This window comes from Benincasa hispida, chromosome 8 (genome assembly GCF_027475165.1).
Source record: "Benincasa hispida cultivar pf3 chromosome 8, pf3_genome.v1.1, whole genome shotgun sequence".
NCBI classification, from domain to species: domain Eukaryota; kingdom Viridiplantae; phylum Streptophyta; class Magnoliopsida; order Cucurbitales; family Cucurbitaceae; genus Benincasa; species Benincasa hispida.
In genome coordinates, this window is record NC_143485.1 from 3,551,141 (window position 1) to 3,562,515 (window position 11,375).

General features: G+C 33.8%; 1 protein-coding gene across 4 annotated transcripts in view; it reads left to right on the forward strand.

Annotated features, from left to right (window-relative positions):
• The window catches only part of APC4 (Transducin/WD40 repeat-like superfamily protein), a 50,274-nt gene extending 41,511 nt beyond the window's left edge, over positions 1-8,763 (forward strand). For all 4 annotated transcript variants that reach the window (XM_039038124.2, XM_039038126.2, XM_039038127.2 and 1 more), the window contains exons 13-20: positions 2,961-3,043; positions 3,132-3,230; positions 4,883-4,987; positions 7,105-7,243; positions 7,478-7,705; positions 7,822-7,974; positions 8,336-8,417; positions 8,506-8,763. In XM_039038124.2, the coding sequence (XP_038894052.1) occupies positions 2,961-3,043; positions 3,132-3,230; positions 4,883-4,987; positions 7,105-7,243; positions 7,478-7,705; positions 7,822-7,974; positions 8,336-8,417; positions 8,506-8,600 (984 nt within the window). In that variant the 3' untranslated portion in view covers positions 8,601-8,763. The remainder of the gene's footprint in view (positions 1-2,960; positions 3,044-3,131; positions 3,231-4,882; positions 4,988-7,104; positions 7,244-7,477; positions 7,706-7,821; positions 7,975-8,335; positions 8,418-8,505) is intronic.
• Positions 8,764-11,375: the final 2,612 nt, after the last annotated feature.

An 11,375-nucleotide genomic window follows, 5' to 3' on the forward strand; every position in this document is an offset into this window, starting at 1 on the left:
AGAGAAAAAACTTTTCTTCCATATAGCAAGCCTCTTGCGAATCTTCTCAAAAATGGGGTCCCAAAACGTCGTAGCCCTTGGTTACCTCCCAAGGGGAGCCCAAGGTAAGAAGAAGGGAAAGAACTAACCTCACATCCAAACATCTCCCACCCATCTCTCGATCTTCTCTTGGTCACTGTTAATCTCTACAATTTGACACTTGCTCTTGTTAATTTTAAGACCAGACATGGCTTCAAAAAACTCAACCATGTGATTAAGGATCAAGAATGACTCCTCTTTTCTCGAGCAAAACAAAATCGTATCATCAATAAACTAGAGGTGCGATAAGGCCACCTCATTTGAACCAACCCTAAAAGGCTCAATGATGTTTCCTTCCACTCTCTTAAAAATAAGCCGGCTTAGGACATCCACGACAAGCAAGAACAAGAAAGGGGACAAGGGGTCCCCTTGCCTTAAACCTCTAGAAGCTTGAATCGACAATTTTGGGGTTCCATTGATTAGGATACAGCACTGCACATTTCTAATGCAAATCCACATCCACATCCTTCATCTAAACCTAAAACCTTTCTTCATCATTACCTTGTCCAAGAAATCCCAGTCAACATGATCATAGGCTTTCTCAAAGTCAAGTTTAAGCACCACTCCCTCCTTTTTCATGCGAGCGTCCTCGATGGCCTCGTTGGCTATAAGAGCCTGATCCAAGATCTATCTTCCAACCAGGAAAGCTCTTTATGCCTCAGAGATGGTAGAGGGCATCACTTTCCTTAACCGATTAGCAAAAACCTTAGCCATGATCTTATAAACACTGGTTGTAAGACTAATAGGTCTAAACTCCTTCACCTTATTAGCATTCTCCTTAAGAATTAGACACACATAAGTCTTCACCATAGACCGATTCAAAATACCTCTTTCGAAGAATTCTTTAAAGACCCCCTCCAAATCACCCTTAACAAAATTCCAGTTGTCCTGGAAGAAAGCCTTGGTAAAGCCATCCGAGCCTAGGGATTTATTCCTATCACAGCTAAAAACCGCCTTTCTGATACCGATACTTCCAGATACTTTCCAAATACGTATTTGACACGTGATTTGATGTATTTATTTCTACGCGTACCTTTTTTTAAAGAAAAAAAGACAAACAACTCATCTAATCTTTCCCAATCTAAAACTAGGCAATCTATTTAAAAAGCTCACTACTCGAGTCCAAAACTAAAAGGAAAAAAATAAATAAAAGACCAAACCCTAGAATCATCTAATCTTCATCTTCACATTTGAGTCCCCACAAAATCCACCAAAATATAAACCATTTGGATATCTTCAACAATTCAATGGAGAAGTTCTTCGTTTATCTTCATACTTCTCCCTTTAATCTTATTCTTCTTCGTAATATGAGTCACTTTTCTATTGCATTTTATTGACTATTGTACTTCATCTTAGATGTTGCTTTTTTTGTATTGTATTTCAGTGTTTGCATTCTATTTTGTGCTATTGTTATTAACTTATATGCTAAATTTATCAATATTCTAGATTTTTTTAAGAAAAAGAAAATGTATCTTCAATGTATCAGTATCCTCATTTTTTTAGAAATATACATATTAAAAATATATATAAAAAAATGACATATCCTTAGACATATCCGTATCTTAGTTTTTTAGAAATTGACGAATCGTCGTATCCATATCGTGTAACCGTATCTGTATCTGTGCTTCATAGGGTATAGGTTATTTCTCCGTAAATCACCCTCATTTATTAGTGATTCCCTAATAATCTTTTCAGCTAACCACTAAAAAATTCTAGTTTGCTTAATTTTAGAAAATCTTTTTAAGTGGCCTTGGCGGGGAAAATAGCCTTGGAGGCCTTACTTCGTTTTGCAGTTTCATTCAGTTTCTCTTAAAACTTAGACAACTGGAATAAAGTTTCTTGGTCAATTGTGCATTGGTTACTTGTAACAACACTGTCTCTCTTTCCTAAATGGTTTTGTAGATTCATGGAGGAGCAAGATTATTCATGGGTTGGAGTAGTGTTGGGTAAATATGGTGTCTCTTACTCGCATTGGTGATGGGGTCATGTGCATATCAGAGTAGTAATCTTTAAGAGCCTTTAAATTGCTATAATGTGGGCTCAGAAGCATCCAGTTCGAAGAATCTTGGTTTGTGGTGGACCATGTTTGTTCCTTAAGATTTTGTTTGGATCAACTACGGCTCTTTAGTATTTAGAATTAACTTCCCCTAGTTTATTTGAACCGTGCATTGTGAGAAGTATGCTAAGAGGGTTTAGTGTGGGATTGCCAGTTTTTTCCCTGGATGTTTGTTGGGACGAGTATCCAAATGATCGTGAAAATTGGAAAATTAAACACTGTGGGGTAGCTTTGATTCCAGATCAAATCTATCCCTAACTGGTGTTTATGCAAATATAATGGAGAGACCATGGAGAATTTATTCTTTAAAGGTCCTTTTTTCAAGTTTGGCATAAGCTTTTGAAGGCTTCAGTCATGATTCGAGCTTCCCAACTCCGGTTATAGTTCGTCTCCTTTTTCCTTTTTCCAATAGTGTTTATTGGTAACACAATGACATTCTACTGTGGTACTTAAATGGACTACTCACAGTGGTATACTTATGTAACCAACCTCTCTCAAACAGAATCAAAAGAAGTTTAAATAACAAGCCCAACCCCTAGTCCCTTCTAAGCTGGAACCAACCGCACTATTCTTATCTCTTTTAATGTGTAAGAGCCAAACCTATTATAAAAAAATGGGTTCTTACTAACGTGTATTTTTTTTAAAAAAGGAAACAAGACTTTTTCTTAAAGGAATGAAAAGAGACTAATGCTCAAAGTCCAGTGAAACAAATCAAGTACGATGAAGTGAATACAACCAAGACTGTTCTTACTAATGTGTATTAGTGGATAATTCTTCTCGCTTTTATATTTTATTATATTATATAAAGTTTCTGTTTTTGGTACAGTTCTCAAACTTCTTTAACTGGCTTATACGATGTATAAAACTGCTTATGTCAGAGCCGAGTGATCAACTTCTACCATATAGTAGGTAGTTCTCTCTCGCCCTTATCTAATGACACTGGGGTTATTTGTGAACCCTCTTTGCCTGATCTAGTTACACTTTTTGGCCACTGCAGTGAGCTTGTCGTCATCTTCTTGAAGTTTTTATACAATCAAGACCCTGTTAAGAAGCTGCTTGAAGCGTCTGAAAACGACAACAATATAGAGATTGACTCGTGAGTCTTATTCTTCTAACCTCACAAATAATGTAAACATATAATTGATGTGCATTTCTTAACGGCATAGCAAATCACTAAATTTAAAGAAGTGCCTTTTCAAATTTAATGTTGACCCAACGGCTATTTTGTCTTTAAGAGGGGTCAATAAGAGGGCTCAATTTTTGTTTGTCAAGTGGTTAAGGAAATCAAGAAGTGATGTTTTAAGAATAAACCAGAACAACAGTGACTTAAATATTTAAATGAAATTTAACTTTCAACTAATGTTACAAATGTCAACTCAACTAATTATATAAAGAAATCCTTTAAATTTTACTCGACATTCTGATTATGAAGGTTACTCTTATCAGAATTCACACGATGAAATTTGTTTCTTATAAAGAAAAGAAAACACACCATAAACATGACCTTCACATAATCTAGGAGAGGATTATCAACACCCACCTCTAAATAGATACAAGCGAAAGACAAATGTTTCCTCTTCTCCGTAGCCCTGTCCATATACAAAAACTTTCCAACTACCCTCATATAATTTTAGTAATCAATTTATGGTCTTATTAGATACTTGTTTGTAACTCTTGTCATTTTGAACTTAAATACATTCATAAGAGGAAGAATGTAATCATTAAAATGAAGAACAAAAAAACCAACGTAATAAAACAAGAATTCTTTCATTTCTCTCAAAGAAAACCCAGTTTCTTACAAAATGTTTATTAAAACAAAAAAGAAGAATAAAAAAAACCCTGATAATATCTCTGTTACAAGGAAGCACACAATAAAAATTGATGACAGTTCAACAAGGAACCCAAAGTTGGTATTAAAAAATTTAATGACCAACCCACATTAACTATGTCTTACAAAATGTTTATTAAAACAAAAAAGAAGAATAAAAAAAACCCTGATAATATCTCTGTTACAAGGAAGCACACAATAAAAATTGATGACAGTTCAACAAGGAACCCAAAGTTGGTATTAAAAAATTTAATGACCAACCCACATTAACTATGGTTTTGTTTGATAATTGATTTTTTATTTTTGAATATTGTGCTTATAAACATTCGAATTTTTACCAATTCCAAAAACGAAAACAATATTTTAAAAACTATTTTTTTTTAGTTTTCAAGGCCCAACTTGGATTTTGAAATCATCTATAAAAACTAGATAACAAAACAAACAAACCCATGATGGAAGTAGTGTTTATAAGCAAAATTTTAAAAAACAAAAGCTCAATGGTCATCAAATGAGGCCTACTAAATTTAATTTTGTTTAAAAAATATCAAAAGGCTAAGTAAAATTTTTTGCCTAAAGTCCTGAGTTGCCGTGAGCTGTTCCTACCATATCCCCTCCCCTTATCATCAAATTTCTTCTTTCCTAACCTCTCCCCACCTGCCCAGGGATGGAAAAGAAGGAAACAATGTTTCAAAAATTCTTATTTTGGTAGTTTAAACAATTAAATTTCGTCCATCTAATCTGCATTCTCTTAGTTAGCTCTCTCTGATCTCTACGGAGTCTTCGTTTAATGTTGTGCATTTATTTAATGATTGAAGATCATAGACGTTTGCATAATAATTATTATTTCTCCTTTCGAGTGGGAAGCACCAGTATATTCTTTTATTTCCATTACCAACTTGATCTTCTACCATTTTCTGTAGGGAACTTGTTGAAAGAGTTAGAGAATTGGCTCTCTTTGGGGGATTCTCAGATTGTGAATTTTTAAGGAGGACACTTTGTCTGGAATTTCAGCAGATGGAATCTAGGTATTTCCTTTCTTCTACTCGGTCTGGGAGTAGTTTTGCAATGATTGACCATTTCTTATATTGAAAAGTTCTGACAATATGGAACCATGAAAGAACTTTAAGTACTGGACTTTGATTTTATTGGATCCAGCTTGTGATGTAATTAATTTTCATTTCAACATAGAATCACGATAAAACATGAAGTGTCGGAATTATCAACTAATAGATTAAAGGGGGTTATTTTTCGTTGGCTGGTATATTGCTTTGGTCTTTAAACTCTGTCGACTAAATTTTCTTTTGGTTTGTACACATTTAAACTGTTCCTCCATAATTTTCATTTTGTGATTTAACAATTACATTAGTCCTCACTATCAATGATAGCCCTGCTATACGTTCACTTTTTATTTAGGGGAAATTTCAAAAATAGAAAAATAAGGGAAGCTATTTACACAAAATAGCAAAATTTTAATCTTCTTTGATAGAGGCTAATAGATGCTGATAGAAGTCTACTCGATGTCTATCAGTGATAGAAATGGATAGAAGTCTATCACTGATAGGCATTAAAAGAAGTCTATCAACGTCTATCGGTGTTTTTCTTTGCTATTTCTGTAAAAAATTTGACATTTTTTTTTAATCTATGTTCCTTTTATTTATTATTATTTTTTTATTTTTTTAGAAACAACTTTCAGTTAGAAAAAATGAAAGAATACAAGGTCACATAAAAAATGAAGCCCACAAAAATGGAACTCCCTCTACAGAAAGGGACTCTAACCATGCAAAATATCGCCTATACAATAATTTCGATAGGTCTTGAAAATTGAAGTCCAAAGAGAAACATGAAAGCAAACAAGGGACATCTCACTAGGGTCCCTACTATTTTGCTCCCCAATAAAGCCCACAAAATTGCGCACACCCTGGCCAGCCATAAAATTGCAAACACGATAGTATACTTTAATAAATAAGCTTATGGGGGGGGTGCAATTTGGTGGTCAATTTCCACTCCACGCATTTTCCCATAACTTAATATGAGTGATAGAGAGGCAGAGGAGTGAGGTAGATTACTCCTAATGGAGAATTTTCAGCCCATCCTAGAAGAGGACTCTAGGAGGTGCTTGTTTCTCTCACTTTTGGCGTAGCGGGTCCCCAACAAGAAGGAAAGCATCCTCTTTCTCCTTCTTGGAGTACTTGCTGTATGAGAATGGGGAAGATATTAGATATGCTCTGGCCTGTTTGTAGCAAGTTTTTGTGCAAGTTCCATCTTCCGTTGTTTCAAACCAGGTCTTTGGATGTAGAAACTGCAAATGAACGAGCAAACATTGCATTCTTTTGGCGTGCATATGTCTGTGTGACAATAGATTATAGTTGATTGTGGCAGCATGAATCTGCATTGGTTTGATACCTTAAAAGAATGAAAATAGTGAATATATGATTTTGATGGAAACCTGGGAATCATAGCAGACATTGAAGTTTTATATTGTCTACTCTTGGTACAATGAGAACAAAAATCCTCAAGTTAAATAACTTTCTCAAATTCATCTTCTTGTTGATTTTTCTTCTAAACAAATTGTAGGTCTATAGAATTATAAATTCAAATTGGTTACAAAAGCTCCGTTTAAAAGTCAACCAAGTATGAGATTATTTCTATTTTTAGACCAAGGGAAATATAAACACGAGAGATGGATTGAAAGAAAAGGAGTGCGTTTAATATGTTGGGCGTTCATTCACAAGCAGGTTAAGAGAAAAGGTAAGCACCACTTTAAAGAGAAACTGTTCAATGTTTATGATTAAAAGTCGTTGTGGCAAGATGTCACCCTGCCAAAAGGGAGGTGGATAAGAAAAGCCCTCTATGTTAACCATTTTTTGCCTTAGAATACATATGAGACTTGCCCCTTTTTTTCTTTTTCTTTTTTAATTATTATTATTATTATTATTTATATATCCAATGACTTAATCACTCCTATGGCCAGTCCACATATCCATAATAAACTGGTGATCATTTCACACTTATATTCATTTATAAGCTTCTCAAAGATCAAGATAGTTAAGAATTTGGATATCTTGTTTGAAATTCTCTGTTTACTCATATGTACTTTGTATATTATTATATTGATATCTAACTGATAAATTTACTTCCACAGTTTCAAGGAAGCTTTTCTTATGCCCTTTAGTACAATCTCAAAGAAAATACTTTGTGAAGATATGTTGTCCCTATTCTCATTTCTATCCTCGTCAAGTTGCCCATCTTCCTGTGTTCCTCTCTCAGTTTCATACTATGAGGTATTTATTTTGCTAGAGGGTATTGCTTAGTCTCTTGTTTACTTATTTACTGAGATTTGTCCGTCATTCTCATAACGATTAGATTGTCCAATTTATCAGCAAAGTTAATTGTTAAATATAAGTCTATTTTTCATTACCATGACTGACTGGAGTTTCTAAAAGCATGATGTCCACCAATGTACACTATTTAAGAAAGTTTGTTAACTTTTCAATTTGCTTTTAAACCCCTTGTAGGATTCCTGTGAACCTGTCCCTGCCGATCTGAGTTGTCAGCAGAAGTTCATAGATTATATATCTTTCAAAGTCCCAGATGATTCTTTTGCAGATAATGCAAATTGTGTAGGCATAATCAGGGGATTTATTCATGACCAAAGTGGCTCAAACAAGGATTACTCTTCATTTGAAGCAGTCTTAATATCTATTCCAGTTGGTTTTCAGTGTGTTGATCTTTCTTTATACAAGGTAACAGTTCAAGTCTAGCAAGTTTTTGTTCTCCATCACTAATTGTAGACAAAGGAAAGTAGAAGATTGATGGGATCCTGTGTGATTAATTAGTGATCCTATTTGGTTGTAAACAGGATGGACAAACTGTTTTGTTATTAAATGAAACTATTTCTACTTCTGAATGCTCTGTTGGTTCCTGTATGATGGTCGTGGAACCAGATGACCTTCCGTTTGTATCTATGCCAAGATCTCACTGTCTGGACAATTGGAAGGTCCTTCAACTCAAGGTTTTATTTTGCTTAAATCTCACTGATAAGATTCATCATGAATGTATAGTTTTTCTTTTTCACATAACTATTTCTAAAGTCAATTGCAGAAAGAATACTCCCCATGTTTCATAAACTGACTTCGGCGAATGGCCATGTCCTCTAATGCAGGGCTAGCTCTGTTGTTAAATAGAATCACATCTTTTAGTGGCTCATATATTTAAAAAAAATAAAAAAAAATAAAAAATAATTAAAACATATTTTAAATATTCTGGAGATCGGAGCACTTCCCCAAAATCTAAAAAATTTTAAATGTTGTGGGTTTCTTCCCTCAAAGTGTATTTTTGCTCATAACCTTGGATTAATGCTCTGTGTTCTCTAGGACTATGTTGTCCCATTGCAAATGGAGAATGAGAAAGTTCGCAACATTCCTCACCCTGTCGTTCGTCCTTTGGCTGTTAGTGGTAAGTGTTTATCATCGTAATATTTCTCTGTATATTTTATATGTAGCCCGAACGTTATAAACAGAAGCTCTTGGTATTCTTGTTACAGCATCTAGAGGAGTGGCTTGTGTTTTTGCTGCAAGAAAGCGTGCTTTGGTCTACATCCTAGAGGAAGATGAAGACGAAGCATCAGATGCTGAGTGAAATTCATTTGATACTAACGTAGTTGTCCTTTTCCCCCTTTTTTTCAGCAAAATGTTGTGTAGGTTTTTAGTAATTAAGTCTATGTTCATGTGGATTACAGGCAAAGCTTCTATGCTATATATTTATTTCTAGTTTATTCAATTTTTTCTTTCTCGCCGGAAAATATTCATTGGCATTTAGATTTTGGACGTAAAATTGATTGAAAGAAAAGTAACATAGATCCTCTTTTGTAATCTTTTCTAATAGAAATCGTAGAAGATTTGAAAAGGTTTTATGAAAAGTCAAATTTGAATAAAATAAATACTCATGAAAAATAGCAGTCTTTAGAATTAAAAGACAAAAACAACCCAAAAGCTAAAGAGAATTTACAATGCAAAATCGAGATGGGTCCAATATTACCCTTTATATACATTAAAAAAAAAAGAGAGAAATTGTGGTAGATGGTCAATATTAAACTTCCGTTTTGATTTTTGGCCATTTTTTGAGATTATTGGAATATGGCCATTTGATTATTTCAGATCTCACTATTAAATTTGGTTTTTCCACTCTAGCTTTCCACAAACTTGATGTTGCGTAATCTTTTATGTGGTTAAAATAGCATCTTTATATAGATTTTGTTTATCAATTCTTTTTTATTTTAAGTATTTAATAGATATTTTTTCTTTTTTTTTTAAGCCTTGTCATCCTCATCCTCAAGTATTTCATCGAATTTATTTTTAATAGATGTGCAAATTGCTATTCTAGTGGTGTCAAATGTGACAGTGGTAATAACATATCAAACAATTCTACATGTTTTCTAACAAGCTAACTAGCCAACGATGGAGGAGATGACCTATATGAATCACATTGTTCATCTTTACAGTCTTATTCATCTTTATTGTAATTGATGTGGCTAAGGTGAAGCCACTTTGCTACTGGATTGACGGCTAAGTACAATTATCGTTGTTCATGGTTGGCGGATCAAGATGAATCAAACCCATTTGCCATTTAGAGTGTTTATACGTGGACGAGGTTTGAAGTACATAAGAATGGTGTAAGTGGGTCCCATCTTGGGTCACTCGAGCATCGCTGTTCTACTCTACAATTCTTGTGTTTTATTAAAGAATAAAAACCCTTTTTTTTAGGTTAGCAAAAAAAAAAAACCCTTCTTGAAATAGTAAAATGATAACAAGGATAGTAGTGCTAGTAATTCAGTTTGGTTCATCTTTTTTAAGAAAAGAAATAGTTTTTTTGATCCCTAAGCTTTGAAGAATAGGTGCATTTAATGTTTGATATTTTAAATGTATAATATTAGGTTATCATAGTTGGATTATGATAGTTTGAGTTTAGGGCATGGATTATTTTAGTTTGAGGTGTAAACTATTTTAGTTTGAGAAGGAAATATTAAACACTGTAGCAAAGAATAAGAAAATGATAAATATAAAATAGTAGAAGCGGCAAAAAATAGTAAATATTGTAGTGTTGACTGTTACTTGGGGATTTTGAAATAGTATTTACTGTAGTAAGAGATAATTATCATAAGGGGTGGAAACGGTTCGGTTCGGTAGTCAAACCGAACTGAACCGAATTTTTTAAAATGTGAAATCGAACCGAACCGATTTATTGGTTTGAACCGAACCACATACGGTTCAGTTCGGTTTCAAATTCGATTTTGACATTTTTAAAAAATTCATGTTATATTCTTTTTTAATTTAAAACGGTTCGGCTCGGTTCGGTTTTAAATTCAGTTTTGTTCTTTAAATTAAAAGCGGTTCGGTTTTAAATTCGGTTTTACTCTTTCTTTAAATATATAAATAAATAAATATATATTAGTTAAAAACGGTTCGGTTCGGTTTCAAATTCGGTTTTCGAAAGTGAAACCGAACCGAACCGAATTAATTCGGTTTCAAAATTTCTTCAAACGGGATCGAATCGCATTTTTCAGTTTTACTGAGTTCTCGGTTCGGTTCGGTTCGGTTTTTAGAAACAGTTCGATTTTTACGGTTTGAATGACCACCATTTTATCATAGTTTTAAGATAATCCTTGCCCTAAATGTCCCTAAAGAGTCGCCTCACTCTCTTTTACACCCCAAATTCTCCCTCTTTCTCTCTCACTTACTCCTTGGCTGCCATCTCCAGTGTGGAAGTTTCTTACTCTGCGATAGTTTGATTAGTGTCCAATTTCGAGCTCTGTTTTTCACAAGATTGTAACATTGATAAATTCCGAAATTGGACAAAGGGTGTGTGAATGAGAGCAAATTTAAATTGGACACAACACAAAAACAACCAAAAAAAGGTGTGAGTTTGCTGCAAGATGGTACCAGAAAAACACTCGGGAAATGGAGATGCAGAGGCGTTAGTGTTCTTGCACTCATTTTCTTCGTTATTATCCTTTCACAATATTCCATTTTATCAAATTCGAGTTAAAATTAGGCGTTCACGGCCGCGGAGGAGTAAGTGAGAGAGAAAGAGGGAGAAATTGAAGTGTAAAAGAATCCCTTGGAATTTTCCATTGAGATTGTTTTGAACACAAAATTGAAAAGAGTTGGGTCATGGAGACGAGGAGAGATAACGAGAGAGAACAAGAGAGAGGAGGGAGTAAGAAAGGAAAAGATTAAAAAAATATTTTTTTTCATGTCATTTTGCCACTTCAGCATTTATATTTTTCATATTAAATTTAAAGATTTTCTTAGAGAACTACCTTTTAAACCTATTCTTTAAAACTCATGGACCAAAATGGTTAATTTAAAATATAAGAGAATAAATGTACTTATTCTTTAAAACTTAGGAACCAAA